The 23,190-nt window shown below is 41.6% G+C and overlaps 1 protein-coding gene across 3 annotated transcripts in view; it reads left to right on the forward strand.

Moving 5' to 3' along the window:
* LOC130911289 (chondroitin sulfate synthase 1-like) overlaps positions 1-23,190 on the forward strand; it is a 58,071-nt gene that overhangs the window by 33,064 nt on the left and 1,817 nt on the right. For all 3 annotated transcript variants that reach the window (XM_057829153.1, XM_057829155.1, XM_057829154.1), the window contains exons 3-4: positions 12,434-12,850; positions 20,688-21,215. In XM_057829153.1, coding sequence (XP_057685136.1) covers positions 12,434-12,850; positions 20,688-21,215 — 945 coding nt within the window. The remainder of the gene's footprint in view (positions 1-12,433; positions 12,851-20,687; positions 21,216-23,190) is intronic.

Consider the following 23,190-nt stretch of genomic DNA (forward strand, 5'->3'; position numbering starts at 1 on the left):
TTTATTTTTATTTATTTATTTATTTTTATTTTTTTATTTTGCTAACAAGCAAAAATAACAATGCCATCATATAAACACGCATTGTAGTCCAAAATATGTATGTGCTTACGTCTTACTGATCTGAAGAAATTTTGTATAAAAGTGCTGAGAACAATCTTAACTGTTGATTGCTACAGCTCTCTTAGCATCTAGGTTTCCCACATGAGCAAAATATCCTATAGACCCTACCCACCGACGTCACAAAATCACGTGATCGCTGTATTGTTCCGCCCCCTTGTCCGTCATTCTGTGTCTGTATTATCAATGGTTTCAATTGATCGAGCAATTTATAATGCATTTCATGGAAGACCCGGTGCTTTCGGATGCCGTAAACTCACTGGATGCGTTGCATAAAAGGCGTTATGTGGAAAAGCTTCAGTTTATCCATTCGCCAGATCCATATTTGATGCCTAAATCGATGTTTTTCGACCCGCTGTCTGCGCCATCTTTGCCTGACATCTGCTAGCTACCCTGATATTTACAACTATCTTGTCCACACAAAATCAGCCTATTCTCACGAAAGTTTGAAAAACTTTAAGAGCTTGGAGGCTTATAAATAATTCGTTGCTGGTTGGGTGAAACAGGTCCTCATCCACGAAAATTCGGCAGGAATCTATCTTGTGCTTGGAAAGGTGAGTTACGAAATTTTCAATTCAAAATCTTTTGTTCTTGCTAACATCCATTGTCAAGTCTAATGTATTTCATGTCATTTGTCAATGGAGCTAGGGCTTTTAATGTTTATATGGTTTAGCGATAGCACTCTCACTACATACATACGTGTATGTTGTCGGCGATTAGCCTAGCAATGATCTTAATTGTGGTTATCAGTAAGCCTGTCGCAATATGCAATAATTCCATTTATCGCACGATATATAAAAATGAAGGCGGTAATTTTTCTGCTGCGATTTATCGCCTCGCGTGCACGTGCGTGCGCGCGTGCAGCGGACGTGCTGTTAAAAGTTCGGATTCCTCGTTACCAACTGCGCAAAATGCATCTTCGTTCCAAGTCTGGCAAAAACTAGCGCCGGAGCCAATCTTTCCCATTATATCCTGTTGTTCAACGTATACCGGCCGCATCAGTGCTCCGGAGTGACTGTGGACCATCTACAGCGCGCCGGTGTCGTTGACGTGTGGGCGCTCTCGTCAGGAGTGACATTTCACGCGGGTGGCTGTTTTTCGGCACAACGCCGGATATTTACAACGAAGTCCGCCAAAACATTGTTACCAACTAGGCTGCTACGAACAACCTCGCTTTGACAATAAACAGCTGAATGAAATTAAGAGCGCTGTGTCATATGCTGGTGTTGTGTAATAATGAGCAGACGTGACTTCAGCGGCGCTTGTTAACTTTTTTAATGCGCACACACACTAGATATCATGAAATGGCACACTAGATGTGCTACGTCCCATGCCATTGGCTACGTGAGCACAGAGTGATTATGGGTTACGTAGTCCATATACTACATCGATGAATTCTAAACTGTCATGACTGAATGGAAGTTAAGAAGGCCAAATCATTCCATACCAGTGACTACAGATAATGTTGCAAATATTGTTAATTCAGTACGTGACACAGATGGATTCGGACCACAAATAGGATGTCTTGCTCATGTAGTAAACCTAGCTGCTAAGAAAGCTGTAGCAATCAACAGTGTGCCTTGCCTCACTTTACAAACAGTAAAGATTGTTCTCACCACTTTTGTACAAACGTTTTTCAGATCAGTAAGAAGTAAGCACATACAGTAAATATTATGCACTAAAATGCATGTTTATATGATGGCAATTTAAGTTTTGCTCGCTAGCAAAAAAAAAAAAAAACCGAAACAAAAAATATAATGGTTATTTTTTTTTTTACAGAGCATTAAATGTATTGAATCGGATCGAAAATTGTGACCCCCGTATCAAAAATCGTACCGAACCGTGACTTAACTGTATCGTTGCATCCCTATGGAACACCATTGCAGAAGCTAAGACGGGGAAAAGTTTTCATTTGCCTAAATGCTTAAGTTATTAAGTGCAATTTCTTTTTCTCTTTTTTTTTTTTTTTTTAACACATTTATTCTGTGGTGCTGTGCGGTATCAATATTTTTGTTTGTTTTTTTTTTTTACTTAAGAGGCATGGTCTATTGTTTTTAGTTGTGATTTCTTAAAAAGTATTTTTGAATTTATCTATTAATGTATACTGTATTCTCACTGTATTATTGTAAATTGGTTAAAAAAAAATTGGGGGGGCGCAATATCGCATATCGCAATAATTTATGAGAATAATTATCGCACACTAATATTTGGCATCGCGACAGGCCTAGTTATCAGCCCCAAACCCTCTAAATATATATTAAATGCATCTTACCAGATATAAAATGACTACTACATAATCTGTGGTAATCGTTTGGAGCCCAGTTTTCTCGTCGAATTGCAGCAGCCCATCTCGCTCTCTCCTCTCCGGGTCTCTCGGAATCCGGTAGAACTTCAAGTCTCTCCGTCTATCTTCTCTGTTATTGCAACCGACCGCCACACACGCCTTCACCATTTTGATTATTAATGTTAACGAGCAGAAAAACACGCCGTAAATAGGAGGAATGTACGTAGCCGTAACAGGTAAACACAATGTGTTGACGGACAATTGGGTGGCACCAGTCAGGAGGGCGGAGTTGTGACGTCACGTGGGTAGGGTCTATATTTGTGGTCCAAGTCCAATTGTGTCACATACTGAATTAACATTATTTGCAGCATTATCTATTGTCACTGGTATGGATTGATTTGGCCTGCTTAACTTCCATTTATTCACGGCGGTTTTTAATTCATCACTGTCGTGTATGGACTTCGTGTCCTGACCCGACCCGAATTTCGGGCAGGGTCGGGCCTAAAATGTCAATTATTACGCTGGGGTCGGCCAGGCTTCTCTCTCGCTAACTTGTAATTAATATATATTTATATATGTAAACTAAAATGATGTATGGATGTTAAACTAAGGAATACTACTTGTTGTAAAATAAATAATTTGGATGAAACAGAGAAGGTGCTGGATGGGAATTGCGAACTGGCGCCACACAGAGCCTCTCCTTGTCAGAGAGGCGCATCCATGTGAGCACAATATCGCACACAGAAATATATTTAACAAACTTTTCCAGCGTTATTTTATTTGGTAAATGCATTTATAATGATTATAAAAATATGTAGACGATTTAAACATTTTAAAAAACTTTTTAAATAAACGTTAAACGTTTTTTTCTGCCAACTCGAGGAAATTGAAACAAATGTCAAATGGGCTGCTGCATTAATTGCCAAGGAAATGAAACATGAACTATCCAGCTCATAGAACAGACACACAATTATAAAAGATATAAATGTTTATTGAATATGCATATATAGTCCAATTCTTTACAAAAGACAGGCTTTAATTTGTTTTTCCAAGCAGTGCTCTGTTCAGGTCTGACTGACTCATCTCATCCCCGCATTTCCTCCTTCTCCTGAGTCCTCACAAATAAAACATAAAGTTTCGGGTTTATCATGCTTGGGCCTGCAAATCAAGTTAATTGATCGGGCTCGGGCTTTATTACCCGCGGGCCCGGGTCGGGCTGGATTTATTAGCCCCGATCTTCTCTAGCGCACGTGCGTGTGTAGATTTGTAGGGGTGGAGGTTTGCATTCGCGGGTTGCTTTTTGCTTTTTGTGTGCTTTTGTGCGTGTTGAGCTGAATTTAACTGTAGCTAAACTGTACTATTGGCCTTTGTGCATTTTTGGCGGTTTTTTTCCCCCCGAAAATACTGTCACAAAAATTAACTCTGTGCTGATGCTATCACGTATAGTCTCCTCTGTCCCGTCCGTCCGCAGGTGTACTGACTGCATGAGAGTCGTATGCTGTCGGCATTGGGCATCGCAGGCGATCTGCATCGTACTTGCTGCGTCATTCGGAACGGAGCCATGCGTAGCGCGGCGGACTCTGTGTTTCGGGGGTTAAGCTTTTGTGTTTCCTCGCTAGCAATGATCCTCTTGTGCCATAAACAAATGGAGCTCCCGCCCAGTTTGAGGGAGGAGGGGAGAGAAGGGGAGGGGGGCTGCTAGCAGGGAGGAGCTCTTTCTTTCTTTTTTCAAGACACGGTGGACAGCTTGGTCTGTGTGCCGGACAAAAAAAAGCTTGGAAAATACATTTTGGGAGCTTCTCATTTGTATCGGATGTTTTTGCATATTGAATCAAAAAGGGCGTATCAAACGGTTCAATATAAAACCAAGTATTGTTGCATCCTTAGTTGTAACTCTGGGACTACCTGCAATCCTTTAAAAATCGGTTGAGAAATCTGCTAGCTATGACTTAGATAGGAACAGGGCCTCAGGGCGGCCATGTTGGTAGGGGCGGTGAAAGTTCTTTTTAAAAATTAAAATGAGTTTATCACTGGTAAATTTCCAATCAATTCGAAGCGAGAGGTTCCCTCCCACTACAAAGAATAGGAAGTCTATGCCGCCAATGGCGGACAATGGGTTAAAAATATATATACATAAAGCATTGGGGTAATAAGTACATAAAATAGTAATGATAAAAAAAATACTAAACACAGAAAATCAAATTGAAAAATTCTTGTAAATTGATCCTGATTTTTTTGCAGCTGAATTTCAATGCTGATTTTAGTGTTAGAGATTCAAACTGTAGACTTGTAGACATGTTGATGCTTTGGTGTCCAACATTTCACGCCCCCGACTGGAGTGGGAAGAATGAATATTGTCGCTTTTCCAACAAAACGTCAGGTCGAACCGAGCCGAGCGTGACAGCAGTGGCACCGTCGCTATAATTACTTCGCGGTGTTTTGACCCACAACTTTTAATTTAAGCTTTGGGCGTGAAGTTATGCTAGCTGTTGCCTGGCATTCCTTTTTGTTTTGTTTTCTTGTCTCCCTTCTTCTTATAAGTTTCCTTTCTGCGTCCACACAGGCTGGTTTGAAGGGACAGAAGTCTTTATTTCTTACTCGTTGGTTGCTGTTGAAAACAAGAGACGTCCGAGCCATTGAAGCTTCCGCTTCAAATGGGTTGGACTTCTACAAATGGTAGACTCATTAAAATCCATGGCAGAAGAATGGACAAAACTATTCGTCGCCCCTACCAATAAGGCTGCCATTAGATGACGTTCCCTTCAAAGGGCATCAATAGGGCTGCAGCTATTAATTATTTAGGGAATCGATTAATCTATTGATTGTTAACTAAGTTAGCATTAATACGGTTCTACCTTGGCTCAGTCTCCATTTGAACGATATCTCAATTCCGTTTGAAAACGATGTAGTATTCATGCCAGGCCCTTGAGTGCAGTTTGACAAGGCAATAGCCAATGATGCACTTCCCTGACAACCTTCTCAACCCTGAAGACAATATATCCGCCTACTCTAAGCAATGACGTTTTTTTTTTTCTTATCTTGCTTGAAAAGGCACAAAACCACAAAAATAAAACATATTTAAATTAAAATTATTATAAAAAACAGTAAATTCAAGTGATCCTCTGACTTAAATACATGTAGGCATGTAACCACAATTGTTCTCTTGTACTAAAATATGTTGTTAGAAACACATAAAATGTTAAATCAATGGCAATATTTTATAATATTTAGTCCATATTTTGACTGTTAGTTGGCGCCATGGTTTGCGGGCTCGCAATGATGACGTAATTGGGATCTTTCCAAATGTGTAGCGTGTTCAACAATTGCTAATTGCTGCCTAAACTCGCGAAGTAAAATGCCACGATGTGCTGCTTTTGGATGCAATTTCCAGTCAAATGGAAAAAAGGTGAATGAAGTGAGTGGTCAGGGTGGAATTATTATTTTTAGTGAATAAATGTGCATAAGTGGAGGCTTCTCCTCCTTTTTGGTCCCTGTATGCACGTATCCTACCCACCACGCGTTACAACTGGCGCCCGAACATTTTTCCTGGATCCTCAGTCAAGTAAGGGATCCGTCTATTTTCTGGATTCTGACGGTCCCACCGCGTCTGCAATATTGGTTTCGGATCTGTCCATTTTTTTGATTCGTCGGTCCCACAGCGGCTTTTCGGATCAGTGTATCTTGTGGAATCGACGGCCTGATCGCGGCTGCGACATTGCCATGGGATCAGTCTAATTCCTGGATCTTCGAGTGAGTAAAAAAATGTTGACTATTCTTCGTGGGAGTTTTTCCCCAAATCATACTAAATAATTAAAGCACTATGGCACGCTACAGTGACGACAGTGACTCTGACGCAGGGGTCGCGTTAACCGAATATTTTCCGTCGTTTACCGGTTTTTCAAAACGGTGACGGAAAAAACTGAAGTCCGTCCGTCATTTTGACAGGTTGCAATTCACACCCCAGACCACAGGGTGGCGAGTGAGCATATTAATTAGCTATTGTCTCTCTTAATGCATGACGTCGTTGGCTATTCTGTCAGAATATTGTAGCATCACCGGGGTCTGGCGGCGGCACCGTGATTGACACATCAACGCGAGGTTCTTATTGGTGCACCCGGTGTGCCAGCGCGTCATCCAATTGGTGGACTAGATTGCCGCCTGTGTATAGACCCCAATCACATGACGTCAAAACTCCGCCCTTCTGACTGGAGCCGCCATATTATCCGTCAGCTCGTCGTGTTTACACATTACCGCTACGTACATGCCTCCTATTACGGCGTGTTTTTCTGCTCGTTAACATTAATAATCAAAATGGTGAAGGCGTGTGTGGCGGTTGGTTGCAGTAACAGAGAAGATAGACGGAGAGACTTGAAGTTCTACCGTATTCTGAGAGACCCGAAGAGGAGAGCGAGATGGACTGCTGTAAATCGACAAGAAATCTGGGCACCAAACGATCACCACAGACTATGTAGTAGTCATTTTATATCTGGTAAGATCCATTTAATATTTATTTAGAAGATTTGGGGCTGACAACCACAATTAAGATCATTGTGTGACGTTGGTGATTGGGGTCTATATAGTTGCCTGTTTTTCTTTGGGGGTGGAGTTGTTGTTTTGTTGTTGTTGTTGGCGGTAAGCAGAGTAAAAAGAGGGAGAAAAATACAACAACTTCCGTGTCTAATTTTTCGCCGCGAAGCAAGCATTACAATATTAATTAAAAATGAATGAAAACTAAATACTATTGAATATGTCATCATTATCACTTTAAAAATTTAAGTGACGGGTAACAATAGATTATGACCGGATTTTTATGACCCTGTCAGTCAAAATGACAGACAACGAAAATGTCTAGTGCAACCTCTGCTCTGACGTGGACCTTACATCAATGTTGTTCGTCAGGGAACGCGTGTTTGCGTACTGCTGAGCTCCCGAGGGAAGAGTGGTCAAGGTGGAAATATTTTTTGTGAATAAATGTGCATAAGTGGAAGCTTCTCCCCTTTTGGTACTTTTATACACGTATCCTAGCTACCACACGTTACAATGTACAAGACATGGATTACACAAGGTGTGCTCTTTGGCCTGTACTGTATGTAAAGCACACGACAGCTCTGGATGCTAACGATCTACATAATTATATTGGGATAAGTTTGAAAACGCAATATGCTTACCTTGAATATCTGCTAATAAAACCGGAGTTCCAAACAGCATACACTCTGGCTCCCAACCGGAGTTCTCAACAACAGCACTCTCTCGCATCACCAGTTTTGCCCAACTTTTGTCTAATCAGGTATTTGCTGCACGCATTTTCCCCTGAAGCTCGTCTTGTAAACGACCGACAGTGCTCTTCACTTTTCAGATCTGGTTCAAATATGAAGGGTAGAACTGACGACATGTTGGGAAAGCTAACGAGTGACACGCTGGAATTTCGGCATTCGGTGCCAGTGACGTCACGCACTGCGACGTAACAAGAATGGCGACCTATCACTTAAAATAATTTTACAAACTTTATTAAAACAAAAACACTCAGAGGGGTTTTAATATCAAATTATAATAACTCATACTAACATTTATCTTTTAAGAATTACTTGTCTTAAAAATAGAGGATCTCTTTAAAGCCGATGTTCTGCCATGTATGCTGTTTTAAATGTTTAGTAGAAGCGACTGTTCATGCCCAAAGTAACGTGTGCGAGTGCTGACATTATCAGTGCAAGAGCGTTCCATTCATATGTTTTCGGAGCAATTTCGCAATCGAATCATTTCGCTTTCGAGCCCCGAATCAAAGGTTTGCGTCTCTTCGCCTTCCATTTTCGCTGTCACCATGTAAAGGCGAGGCTGTTCCGCTACACAAGCGTTGTGTCTTGGTGTCGTAGTGTCACCATGTAAACGGGGCCTAAATGCGGATCTAAGTACAACAAAGAAAAATCTGCTAGCTTGCATAGCAAAAATCCGCTAGCCTAAATGCTATAAAATGCAAACTTTTTGTTTGAAAAAGCTCTTAACAAATCGTTCAAACATATTTTCCCACCCAAAAAAATACTTTTCTCAACTAAATAACCAATTCATAAACAAACATTAGCTCAAACAAAAACTTTTATTATGTTGGTTTTAACAGGGAGCAGCTGAATTAAGCCATGTTTAATAAGTTGTCATATTTACTGTTGCCACTAGAATGCAGTATATCCACCCAAATCAACAAAACTAAATGCCAACACTTTCAAAACCAACCATTACAACGCCAATCTAATCAAATCAATCCTCGAAGCAGCAAAATTTGATCTGAAGCTTTTTCTTAATGACTTAGTCGAGTTAATCGATTAATCGTTGCAGCACTAAAGTCAATGCATTACATTCTATAACTAGCATATTTCTCCTTTTAAAGACAGCATCTGCTGTTTACCCATTGGTTGCCATTGACGGCCACAGACGTCTGATCCTTTTGAAGCGGGAGGGTTCGTTCATTCACTGCCCCTCTCCCGTTTCAAATGGATTGGACGTCTTAAAGTGATAAACTCATTGGTAGGAGGGTGCCTCTTGGCCAGTAGAAGAACGCATTTTATTTTATAATTCCTTGGCTGCCATTGAAGACACGTCTTGGTCCACCAGGGAGTTAATAGAAATCAATCAAAAATAGTTGTTGACTTGACTCACGATTTCACGACAGAACGATTTTATAAATCATTTTTTTAAACCCATTAGGCAAAAGATTGATCACTCACTGAAGGGGCGTGTGCCGTTTGTCACTTCCTGTGTGTACCCGTGAATAACAAACAAGACGGGAAAGAGATGAGTCACGAGCCACTGCCCGTTTTTCATGTCACCGGCCAGAAAACGATTCACCATTATTGTTTTTGAAAGGGTTCATTTTAAGTGGTAGTTTTAAAATCATGTGCATCGACTTTGAACATTGAAATGATATTTTATGGAGAAACAATTTCAGATCTTAACGCGTCTTCCTTTTCATATTGTAGACTTCCTGCTAGTTTGATAATGATCCCAGTATACTGTATGTGCTGAAGTTATCTGGAACACCAACATGTTTAACTTAACAGTCACCTTTGACCTCATGAGCACAAAAGGTAATCGCCTCTTCCATATCATATTGTGAGCATATCCTGCTAGTTTGATAATCCCTTTATTGGTGCTTGAGTTATCTTCAACACAAACATGAATCTGACCTCTGTGACCCCTGACCTCCTGACCCTTTTCCATTTCATATTACAAGCATACCCTAGAAGTTTGATAATTACTACGGATGGGAACCTCTTGGTACCTCACGATACGAGACGATTTGCGATACAAAGCTCACCATAATGATGGTCTCACGATATGGCGATACAACGATTATAGATACATTGCTCAGGAAATAATTCTAGGATACTCTACGTAACAACTTATAAACAGAAAAACAAGCTATCTTCAAATTACTGCTGTCTCTCATCTTGAGCAGATGTCCAATCCATTTGAACTGGGAGGGTGGCAGCAAATGAACTCCTCCCACTTCAAATTGGCCCTCCTCTTTCTATGGCCATCAGTGGCAGCCAATGCCAGACAACGAGGTAATTTTATGTTGGGTGTGCTATGTGGCATTGGCCATGGCCGATGCTGCTCTGATTTTTTTTTTTCGAAATTACATAAAATATTTATTTTCTTTTAATACTAAATTACTGCATCATTACTTGAATCTAAAGTCTTTGTTATCATGTTATTATTCGCTGATCCCCTCCCACCGCCCTTACAAAAACGACCTCAGGGTGGCCATGTTGGTAGGGGTGTTTGAAGGGTAGGTTGGCAATTTTCCCGGCTGCGATCCATCACCGTTTGCATGTTGATTGCATATGAGACTCCAGTCCCTTTCATAGTTATTTTTTGGACACGACACACCGTAGAATTAAAGTTGAGACATCTATATTAAACATTGTAAAAGGTTAGCATTGCTACATGGAGGCTACTAACAACTTTTGCCTGCAATTAAACATTGGCAGTCTACGCCAAAATGCAAACTTGCGGTTAAAAGGCACACTTTGAATATATATATAACTCGCTGGTTTACAGCATTTACAAACAATGTGGGGGGAAAAAACCTATTGCTAAGACCACATTCATCACGAAAATAGCGTGTAAAGCTTATGGTTAGCAGCTGAGCGAACATAATCCCGGCGAACACTTCAAAATAAAAGCACGTCATGTTCAATATGTAAATAAAGAATCATTGCACTCGAATGGGAGATTTATTAGGATGTATTGTCAAATTATTAGTGGTTGAATTGGTTGTAAAAAATGACAACAATATCGCATATCGACAATAATTTATGAGACAATATTTTGCTGAAATTCGTTATAACGACAGGCCTAGTCGACTCGTCTGCCATTTACTCACTAGCTACCATTGTCGACATTAGACATATCCATATTGTATGTCTACCTGTGATAAACTCAATGAAATTCACAGCAGACGAATGACTGGACGCCAGACGATTGGACATCTTTCATCTCCGCGCTTCGGCCTGTTATTTCTTAGTACTCCCCAATACTAATCAGGGACGTCACAGTGGTGTTCTCCGGATAGAGCTTGAACGAGCGTAAAATAAGCCTGTCGCAATATACAATAATTCCATTTAATGCACGGTAAATAAAAATGAAGGCGGTAATTTTCCTGCTGCGATTTATCGCCTCACGTGCGCGCGCGTGCGGCAGACGTTCTTTTAAAAGTTCGGCATCCTTGTTGCCAACTACGCAAAATACATCTTCATTCAGGGTTCGGCAAAAACGGGCGCCGGAGCCAATCCGTTCCCATTAAATCCTGTTGTTCAACGTATACCGGCCGCGTCAGTGCTCCGGATTGACTGCGGACAATCTCCAGCGTGCCGGAGCACGCCGGCTGGTTTTGGCTATTTTCTATTTTTGCCGGAGACGCATCCGTCAAAATGGGCGGATTCAGCCTTAGAGTCAACAGCCCGGTGTCTTATTCACGGTTTAAACTCCAGCGAACATGGACGAAGAACGTTTCGTAATGGGGGTGGAAAGTCACAAAGTGATTTACGATGCAGCAGATAATTACTATAAGGACAGCATTGAAAAGGAAACTGCAAGATGTCTTAGTATGTGTGTTTGTCTTGCAATGATGTCAAACACACAACATGCTGACAACTTTGTTTTTCCTAACACACGGCGCTAACAACAACCTCAACCTGTGGCACATGTAGCATGCACTTCATGGTGCCTCGGAAAAATCCAATCAGAATATTAAACATGGAACGCCATAGCAGAAGCTATGAGGATGGACAGGGAGTTTTTTATGCAAGTCATGTAATTTAAAACTGTAATTAAATAGTGTCGCAAACTCATGGTAAAAGCAAAAAAAAAAAAAAAATCGGGGAAAAAAATATTCAATCAAATGAAGTCCACCTCTCTCTCTGCTTCTCTGATGAGTACAGACTGATGAGTTGATTGTGTGTCAACACAGTCAACACAGAGCCGTGCCGGACCCGGAACGAAGATGCGCCCGATGTCTATGGGCCCTATGTCTCTCTCACTGCCGCGTCACATGAACAAAACAACAACACCGTTGCGTGTACTTCTGGGTACCTCAGAAAACATCCAATCAGAATATTACACATGGAACGCCATAGCAGAAGCTATAAGGGGGGAAACTTTTCATTTGCCAAAATGCTTCTTATTAAGTGCAATTTTATTTTTCTTGAAAAAGACTTTTATTTTGTGTTTATGTGCGGTATTAATAGAGTTGTCTTTTACTTCAAAGAGGCATGGTCCTGTGCTTTAGTTGTGAATTCTTGAAAAGTATTTTTAATTTAAGAGTAAACATTTATCACGTTTAAATTGGTGTACTTGATTGATTAATATAGACTGCACTGCGTTCTCTCTGTGTCATTGTAAATTGGTTTAAAAAAAAAAAAAATTGGGGGGTGCGCAATAATATTCCATATCGCAATCATTTATGAGATAAATTATCGCACATTAAAATGTATCGCGACAGGCCTAGCGTAAAACCGAGTGGACTTTGCACATTTGCAGATGCAGCAGCTGTTCCACGAGAACTACGAGCCCAACAAGAGAGGTTTCATCCGCGAGCTGCGCGACAGCAAGATCCACCGGGCCATCACGCTGCACCCCAACAAGAGCCCGCCCCACCAGTACCGCCTGCACAGTTACCTGCTGAGCCAGAAGGTGGCGGCGCTGCGCCAGCGCAGTGTGCGCCTCCATCGCGAGCTGCTCCTAGCCGCCCGCCCGGGCACCTCAGGGGCGACCCGCGAGGACCGCCGCCTGGGGGCACCGCCCTCCTTCACCAGGTTCCGGCCCGGGCGGCGCAGCGATGTCACGGAGTGGGACTTCCTCAGTGCCAGGCACATCTTCACCGCCTGGGACGGACAGCCGCCGCGTCGCGGGACCGACGCTGCGCAGCGACGGGCCCTGGATGACGTGGTCATGCAAGTAAGTAGCCCAGCCCCAATGCCCTTGTAAAATGGGCCGTTTTGACCAGAGGTGGGTAGAGTAGCCAAAAATTTGACTCAAGTAAAAGTAGTGTTACTTCAAAATAGTATTACGAAAATAAAAGTAGTCATCCAAAAGACTGACTCTTGTGGTGAAAAGAATACTCAAGTCACGAGTAACATTGTATGTAACTGCTTACAATGTCTGATATTTTAGAAACAATGGTAAATGGCGGAAAACACAGACAAGACTGAAAAAGCAGTTTCTGCTCTTTCACTCCTCTTTAAAATAAACTGCTGTGTTTTAAGACAAAACAACTGTTGTGATTGATAGAACAATATGTCCATATGCTGTCATAGCAGATTCATGGTACATTAAGCCCCCGAACTATTTTGAATTTGTCCGTTTTACCCTGGAAACCCCCGTTTACAGACGTCCCGCAACCGCTTTTGTTTCAACCCAACCATAAAACGAAGTTAATTAATTATATTATTTAAAATGTCTGTCATATTTAGCTTAGAATCATTAATTGGTGTCTAATATTTTGTTTTAAAAAAAACTACTTAAAAAAATTATTCACTTGCATATTTTAAACTTTAAAAAAAAATTGCATCACAATGAAAAAAATGGTGTCTGTAAAGAGTCACGGATATCTACCTCATAACTATCGCTTAATTGTATTTTTTTTTCTTGCTGTCGCATTTTCTCCGATATGTTAGATGATAACTAACTAAATTATAGTGGACCGTCATAGTTAGGTCTTAGCACTCTGTAGCACGGACGTCCAACTATCAGTGGTCAGGGCGAATCTATGTGCTTTAGCGAAATCATCTTCGATGGCTTTGCGTGCCATTTCATAAATGTCGGGGATTAAGTTGTTGGAGAAATATGTCCGCGAGGGAACAATGTAACGCGGGTCAAGCGTTGCAAATAAATTAACGAAGCCCGCAGTGTGTTTTCGCTGGTGTCATCTTCGGGGTTGTCCTGCCCTGAGAAAGTGATATCTGTGGGTGATGCCGGCTGAGATGCCGGAGTTGTGTTATAAAAGTGTTGCCATTAGCATGGGGAACAAGCGCTGAGCAATACTTGCAATTTTTAAAAAAATATTTTCTCTCCCTCCGCATTGTAGTCCACGGGGAAACCAAAATGTTGCCACACCGCAGATTTGAAAGAAGCCGGTGCTTCCTCAAAATTCGGTCTCTCCAATCCTCCGCTCACCATTGCTATTTGTTTTCTTTCTTGTTTCACTTTCACTTCGCCCGTAAGCGAGAGAGGGCGTTACCCAGCTTCTATTACACAGGTGCTTGACAGCGATCCGACATTTACTTGCGGGGCGGGAATTTCTCCACAGCGGTGCTTCACGTCACACACAGGCACACAGAGCTCGATCAATTCATTCCACAAGCGTTCGGAATACACTAATTGCAAAACCGAAAAGGCGCGGTTGATAAAGGCGTATTGAAGCGTACAGGGCGAACCGGATGGTTCGGCTTTGAACCGCAAACCGTTGCACCGCTAGACAGAACCGGAACTGAGAGAGGTATTCAGCAGACTTGGTCCAAGGCAACTGAAGACTTCCTTTAGAAGCCCAGCTGGAATTATATCTAACGGACTTTTAGTGGGTTTCATGCTACCAACTATTTCAGTTAGAGATGACAATGAATGGAGATCAAATTGTTCAAAAACAGTGAGCAGTTCTGGAGGACGTACGATATCCGATGAGATACCTGAATTGCAGACATTTTGCCTAACCGAAGAGACTTTGTTTTGAAAGAAAGCGAGAAACTGCTCACAAGTGGCAGCTGACATATCAGTAAAGATAGTGGGGTGTGGGTTTAAAACAGAGTCAATTGTGTTAAAAAGCAGTCTTGGATGGCTGGATCTGTTATTTATAATACAAGATAAATAATTCGACTTGGCCTGTTTTAGGGCCTCCTTGTAGGCAGCCTAGGTGTCCCTCAGCAATCTCAAAGAAACATGGAGTTTGTCCTTTTTCCATTGACGTTCAGCCTGCCTGCATTTTTGCCTGAGCAGGCGGGTATAGTCATTAAACCATGGAGTGGCTTTGGGTTTGGAGCTTTTTTGCCGTAGAGGGGCAATGGAGTCCAAAAGAGCAGTGCAGATGGAGCAAAAAATGGAGAGAAGACTGTCTGAGCAGACAGGAGAAGGCAGCATGGCGTCAGGATGCAGCTGTAGGTCTCCAAACGCAGTCACGAACTCTCCTGCTGTGGATGGAGTGAGGCGCCGGTGGTATCAAGCTGGAGAAATTTGCTTTTCTGCAGACAAAGGGGCAGCAAATTCAAAAATGAAGGTGGTCCGAGATGGCAGTATCTGCGATTTCTCTGATGGAGACTGAAAGCCCAAGCGAAATCACCAGATCCATAGTGTGACCATGCTAATGAGTTGGTGCATTCACAGACTGAGTGAGGCCAAATGAGTCCAGAAGTCGTTTAAACTCATTCGCCAGCTGATTCGCAGAGCAGCAGACATGAATGTTAAAATCCCCGCAAATTAAAACCCTGCCAAATGTTGGAATAAAGTCTGATAAAAACTCAAACTCCTGGATAAAATCCTTGTTAAAACCAGGCGGGGGATAAATAGTGGCACAAAGCAATGGGGGAGAAAGCCCGATGGAGAATAACTGCAGTTCAAAACTTGAATAATTATGAGCAGTTATGGTCCTACATTTGAACTTGTCCTTGAATACAGCAGCCAGGCCACCACCACGGCCAGTCGCTCGTGGGCTGCTGAAAAAATGGCAGCCAGATGGGATGGCATTCACCTGGTTGCAGCCAGGTCTCCGTTAGAAATAGGAAATCCAAATGATGTGCCGAAAAGAAGTTCCAAATAAACGTCTTATTCGTAAGGGAACTTGTGTTAATTAGCGCTGAGTGAACCAGGGATTGCTCAGCTGTGGGGGTGAAGCCACGGAGCGGGCAAAGGTTCCCCGGCACAGAGCCACGCAGGGAGAGCCTCACCGGCCGACAACGCGGAAGTAGCGTCCCGAAGTCCCGGTTAGTCAGCCGAAGCCACCGATAACGGAACTCGCAGGAACTCCGTAGATCATATCCCTTTAAGGCAGTCGGGGGTCTCGCCGGTGGATGATAGCGATCGCAGCGATTAGGACCCCAGGTAGACTTTCAATTTGACAGCAATTCCTCCCCGCTTTCCACATCTACGGCGGCGGTAGGTACGAGGCAACCAACAAGGAAGACGCCGTAGATGTGGTGGTAAAAACGCCAAGCCACCAAATGGCAACTTTTCTAACGTGTCACGAATGTTAAAAAGTGTCAGGCGATCGTACACGTGCAGCTGTGACACTGTCCGTATAACAAGCAGTATATACAGAGAAAATAACAATGCATCGAGCAGAATGAGACGGCTAGCCAAACACAAGGGCGCCATCTTGCATCAAGATTGCTTTATCAGTAGGGAGAGTGAGAGGCTGTACGAGCATCAAGCAAAAAAAACACATTTTTTTCACTAAAAACCTGCTCGTTTTCACTCGATTCCAATCCTCTGAAAAATTGTTTTCCGTTCACGTGATCCAATCAATACATTCCTCATTATTATTCTGCACTATAACCTACTGCATTACCTTACCATATTACGCTCAAAAGAAAACACAAAAATCATCAATTGCCCCTAGAAAAATCACCCGTCCAAAGAACGAGTTCCCTCTAGTGGGGAAAACATTTATTACGATGAAATGAAAAGGATCTCATCTCTGGGTTTCCGTGGTCTATCCGTACCAAATAAAACCTGTGGGACAGCTTGAAGTCCGCACTTTCCACTAATGTTGACACTATGTCAAATAGTTTCATTTTTACAGCACTTTAAAGACTCCCCTTGATTTAACAGGCCAGCATAATCGTAGGACTTCTGACGGCAAGCTCATGTGACTGTATTGTTACGTCTGATTGGTATCATGGACTAATGTGATTGTTGTTGCGATGTCTCATTGGTGAAACTGCGAGAGCCACTGCCGCCATGCTGACATAATGTAAAATCTTATACAGTATGTAGGGCTGCTTGTTAGCCTGACGCGATATGCAGTAAGTCAAATTATCGCACAGTAAGTAAATATGAGGGCGGTAATTTTCCTCGCTGCGTGCGTGCATCCTTTTGTGCGTGCTTGTGTGCATTCGGCACACCTGCGTGTTGATTGCATATGAGACTCAAGTAGCTTTCACAGATGTTTATTGGTCATCAACATGCCGTAGAATTAAAGTTCAGACATACAAAATAAGGAAACCCTTCTATAGTAAACATTGTAAAATGTTAGCATTGCTACAGTGAGGCTCATAGAAAAAAGACAATGTACTAAGCAGTTTAGCCTGCTATAAAACATTGGAAGTCTTCTCCACAATGCAAAATTGCGGTTAAAAGGTGACACTTCAAACATGAAAACTCGCTGGATTAAAGAATTGGCAAGCGATGCGAACAAAAAATATCTATATATATTACTTACAGTACATGCTTGATGAAAGTGAAGTGCACTTTATTTATTTATTTATTTATTTTACTGAGTGTAAAGCTTACGGTTAGTGTCTTAGCAAACGTACTTCCAGTGAACATTTCAAAATAAATGTATGTCATGTTCAGATTTCTGGGGGAAATCGCAGTAGTGATTCTACACTAAGAAGAAATGTAAAATGACACCCATTATAACAAAATCTGATTGGTAATGATATAATGTTATAAATATCCATTTAATTTGTTGCATGCACATTTTGCAGGACAAGACGACAGTCATTTTGGATCAAATTAGCACTAATTGGCAGACAACAAAAATGGCATTGGGTTTCTCACCCATTTCATATTCTGCACTAGCGCAACTAGCTTTGAAATATGGTGTTATGGTGTTAACTTATTATGCATTGTTCTTTTAATATTTATACATTTTAATATAGTTTGTGTTTTATTTAAGAATAACAATTTATTGCATTTGAATAGGTGATTCATTGGGATGTACAATCACTATATCTGTGGTTAATTGGTTAAAAAACACAACAACCGGGCAGTAATATCGCATATCGGCAGTAATTTATTAGACATACTATATCGCCTACTAAAATTAGTTATTGCGACTGGCCAAGCTGCATCTATCGATTATTTTAGTATTTGATTAATCCATCAACTTGTTAGTTCAAATAATCAAGTAATCGGATCAGGGACATTTAATGCGTTGCAGAATAAATTCTTTGAGATGTAAAACAAAGGCTTGCCAAGACTGCACTATCAAAAGAACATTAAATGCAAACACAAAATAAAATTCCCGAGTGTTTCTTGAAACGATGCAGAATTGCACTTTCATTTAAAACTACATTTAAATACCTGTTCTTAGCCGCAAGCTTAAATGCTATAAAATCTTAGCGTTTTTTTTTTTTTGTACAATGCTTTTAACAAATCGTTAAAACACATATTCCCACAAAAAACCGCAATCTATACCTATAAACTAGGGGTGTTACTGTACACAAAAATCTCGATTTGCCTTTGAGACCCCGTGTATTGGTCAGCTTTCTTTCCGAAAGAAAGAAGAAAAAAGAAGTCCTGTGCTAAAGAGAAAAGCAATCCCACTGACAAAGATTTTAACATGTATTTTACAAATGAAATGCCTCAATGAATCATTTTTTTCCCTTATGAACGGTTTTCAAAAGCTTTATTGGTAGATTTTCTCAAGTTGAAGCGCCACACAGAAATTAATAAATTTAATTGTGTAAGAAGGATCTGTTTATTATTATTATTTAATTACAGGTATTTTAGCTCATTTAAATTTATTTTATTTAAATGGGCTATTATTTATTTTATTGTGTTTATATTTAAAAATGTGTTGTAGTATTCATTTATATTGTATATTTTATGTTGTATAACTTTAGTTCCCATGTGAATATTAGTTCCTACTTGTTTCGTTGTGGTAGGAGGGTTTTGTATTAAACACGGGGCTGTGTTGGTTAATATTATGGCAGAGATGACAATTGTAAAACAACAAAGACAAGCCAACTGTGCCCCGATCTACCACTCAAGAGATCTGATGGACTCAAAAAGTGGGTTATGATTGCATATTAGTTTGAAAATCGACCGGATACACCGTATTTTTACACGAGTGACTTCCGGTCTGCCCAATCCTAGCTACCGGTAGTAGTAGTATTGACGCAGGAGGGTTGCGTCTCGTGTCATAAACTCTGCCGTTCTTTTCGCGTGCGTCGTGTTGAGCCGCTTCTGGGACGCGTCTAACACGCATTGGCTGATTGACTTCAACACCCGCGTTTCACTGCGTTCTCGCGGCGGCCACGTCGCAGCGTTGACGTTTCTGGGTTATACTGTCGTACCGTGTTGGTCCTCATTATAGTAGAGAAGACGGAGTAAATATCTATACAGAAACTGTAACCCGATCGACTCACAGCCTCGAAAAGTAATGGTTACATTACGTCAGAAACTCGTTCGGTATGCCTCCGTTCCGAACCGAGCACCACGTACCGAAACGGTTCAATGCAAATACATGTACCGTTACACCTTTACTATAAACTAAATTACGAATGCATAAAAAACATATTAGCTCAAACAAAAACTTCCCTTATGTTGGTCTTGGCAGGGAGCAGCTGGATTCAGCCCTGTTGAATGGGTTATATTCACTGTTGCCACTAGAGGGCATTGTATCCACCTAAATCAATAAAACTAAATGCAAACACTTTAAAAACAAACCATTACTACACCATTCTAATTTAATGAATACATGAAGCAGCAAAATTCGATTCAAAGCTTTTTTCTAATCAAATTACTTGAGTTAATCAATTATCGTGGCAGGAAAATATAAGGACTGGGTAAAAATGGTAGTTTATTTTTCTCCAAAAGTTAAATCAAATAAATGAAACTCATTACTAACTAGAGGTGTGCAAAATTTCCGATTCTTAGATTATTCACGATTCGGCCGTGGAAGATTCGAGAACGATTCACAAACATCCAAATTCCGATTATTGAAATATGCCAAATAAAGCGGAAGTACAACACACTCAGCGCGCCGCGCGGTCTTCGGGACGGAACGGAGCGGGAGTAGCTAAACATTATGCTTCTCATTAACTGGCCCCTCGGGTAATGCCAACGCTCAACTCACGGCTCTAGCTCAACTCATGCCACGAGATAAAAAAACACAACAACATACCTGACTGCTGCCGAAAAGCTGCTACAAGTACAGCTAAGCTACATAATGTTAAGGTAGATATCATTTATATAGGACTAGATGGATTATAGACTCGGTAGCGGTAGCAGCACATCTGCAAAAAGCTAGATGCAGGCGTTAGTAAACGGCCGCCATCTTAAAGCAGTAAACTTCCCTGCAATGCTGTTGTAGCGAACCTTCCAAGCAAACCTAATTAACTTTTTATCTAAAATACTCCTAAATCGGTAAAATATTGACTTGAATCTATCTTTAAAATAGTTTTAAAACTTTCACATGTCAAAAGTAGACAAAAGGGAAATTATGGAATAACGGGAGCAATTTTAACAACTTTAACGGTTGATTCACAACATTAAATTAATTGAATGTAGTTTAAAGCTGCTGATACAGAATGGGGACTGGAGTTTTTTTATTTAATGTTATTTTTGTATATTTGTTTACTGCTATATGTTAACTTGATACTGAAATAGTAGTTTGGTTTAGCCTGAGAGTATTTTTGAACAATTTTGGAACTAATGTACAAAACTTTATTAAAAAAAAAAAAAGGAGGGGGGTGCATCAATAATCGTTTTATAATCGAATCGGAGCCTCTGAATCGTAATCGTAATCGAATCGTTAGGTGCCCAAAGATTCCCAGCTCTATTACTAACCAACCCGCAGGTGATGGAGATGATCAACGCCAACGCCAAGACGCGCGGGCGCGTCATCGACTTCAAGGAGATCCAGTACGGCTACCGGCGGGTGGACCCGCTGCACGGGGCAGAGTACGTTTTGGACCTCCTCCTGCTCTACAAGAAGCACAAGGGCAAGAGCGTGACTGTGCCGGTGCGCCGGCACGCTTACCTGCAGCAGAGCTTCAGCCGCGCACACTTTTGCGAGGAGCGGCCCACCGATGCTGCCGAGTTGGCGGTGCGCGCCGACCGCTCCTCACCGTCCTTCCTGTCGCTGGACTCTCTAAAGATGCTGGCACCCTTCCTGCCGGGCCGCGGGGACGGTCCCTCCCCGCCACCGCCACTTCCGGCTGACGAGAAGGTCAACGTGCTGGTGCCGCTGGCGGGGCGCTATGAAACCTTCGCACGCTTCATGGCCAACGTGGAGCGCGTATGTCTGATCCCCAGGCAGAACGTCAAACTGGTGGTGCTGCTCTTCGGCGACGACAACGCCACTGAGCGGGTCCGGCAGGCGGAGGTGAGTAGTAACGCATTACTGGAAAGCGCACATTTCAAACTCAAGTTTATATTTGGCACTGATAGATCACCAGAAGAAATCACCAGAAAACCAGAGATATCATCGTTTTATCCACTAGAGGTCACTTTTGGGACAGGAATGTTTCATTTCTATAGTTTTCCAGTCAGGATTCGATGTTTCTGGTGTATTTTTGGCCAAATGTGGTCATGTAACATGTTATAGTATAATGATAACAGTTCACAAGGGTTTAAGTCCTCCATTGTGATGAGAGAAATTTGTCAACAGGGGGCGCTACAGGTCAATCACGAACAGAGAAATTGGAGTGCTTACTATTCTCAATACTCAAAGAGCCATTTCAACGCAGTTTCCGCCAAAAAATCATCACTGGGAGCCGCTCACTTACGATGACATTTAACCCTTTAATGCCTGCAATATGAAGCAATTGTCAGAGAATCACAAAATTTGAAAATTAAGGTCTTAATGAAACTTTTTTTTTTCAAATTTGTAAAAAAGAAAAAAAAAAATTAAAGGCAACTGAAGAGCTTTTCGGATTTCGTCTTGAGTGTTTTACCGGTTGAATAGTATTAAATGCATCATTCGCTGTCTCAAAAAGTCACATAAAAAATAAAAATAAATAATTGACCGTGTAGTTTTGAGTTACTGCAATAGCAACACCTTAGCAACGAGGGACGTGCCGCCCTGCTCAACACTACCTGATGACGTAACTTCCACTCTGAACACAGAAATATAGCACCAAGCTATCCTCGCCATATATTGCAAACATTTTCTGGGTTTTACTCGCGAAATTCGTCATGCCATCTCGATGTGTAGCGATGAATTGCTCTTACTGGCATTCTCTTGGAAGAGTAATTACTTGAAGGTGTACAGCAACACCTGGAAAATAAAAAAATGTTGTCGTTTATTTTGAAAAATCCATACCATAAATCATTTATTTAGCCACATTTGGGCTAGCTTTACCATGTTTAGATGGGTAGGAGCTGTCCGATAACATAATATCCAGTTTCAGCTATGTGGAGAGCATGGAAAATGTATACAACCATGTAATCGTATTCTCTCAAATAGAAAAATCACGATGCTGGAGTTAGGCTTACCACTCACTCTCCCGTTCATGAAGTGTTGAGCTGTCAATTGGCGTCATGTCAGTGTTTCCTCCTAGGATTTTTTGAAGCTGCGGTGGTGGGCTGCATCGGAGTCGGACTGCCTCACCATGTCGTGCCACGGCAAAATTGCGTCATATCATGACTTTGTTTTTTCACATTTTGCTTCCCAAAAAGATCCATAACAAAGAGCTATTGTAAATACTGTTGTTGTTCGTGAACTCCCATTTCCACACAAACGCACATTGAGGTCCCAATTAGCTTAGCGAGGAGAAGTATGAGAGTCATTTTTCGAGTGTCCCAAAGCTCGTGAAACTTGGATAAAAAGAGCGTATTTATCAAGGTTTCGTCAGCCGTGATTGCGTATATCCGTCCGCCGAAACAGCCTGGTAGCAGATATAATACAGTGGGGAGAAAAAGCATTTGATACACTGCCAATGGGTTTTCCCATTGGCAGTGTATCAAATACTTGTTCTCCCCACTGTAAGTATGCCTGCCCCTCTGCTATTGAACGAGTTGTTGATATTAGTGCGGCGGTGCTCTCCACGCCTCTCGGCGCAATTTCATTCAAACTTGCCGGTCTGTCTAAGACGGCCGTCCACCACTTACTTTCGCCGAAAAGTCCGATCCAAAATACTGTAATGCCCTGGATGGGGGGAAGGAGGAGAGGAGTCCGTATTGGCTTACCCACTTTATTGTGGCAACAATAATAAAGAAAAACATTAACAAAATAACAGCGGGCTTCCGTGACATGCGACCGTTAACACGCTTCCCTCTACGTCAGAGCTCCTCATCGGAATGTCTCTTAAGGGGGCCTCGCAGAGTTACGGGCATTACAATACACAATGAATAGGTTG

Source organism: Corythoichthys intestinalis, unplaced genomic scaffold, assembly GCF_030265065.1.
Source record: "Corythoichthys intestinalis isolate RoL2023-P3 unplaced genomic scaffold, ASM3026506v1 HiC_scaffold_24, whole genome shotgun sequence".
NCBI lineage: Eukaryota > Metazoa > Chordata > Actinopteri > Syngnathiformes > Syngnathidae > Corythoichthys > Corythoichthys intestinalis.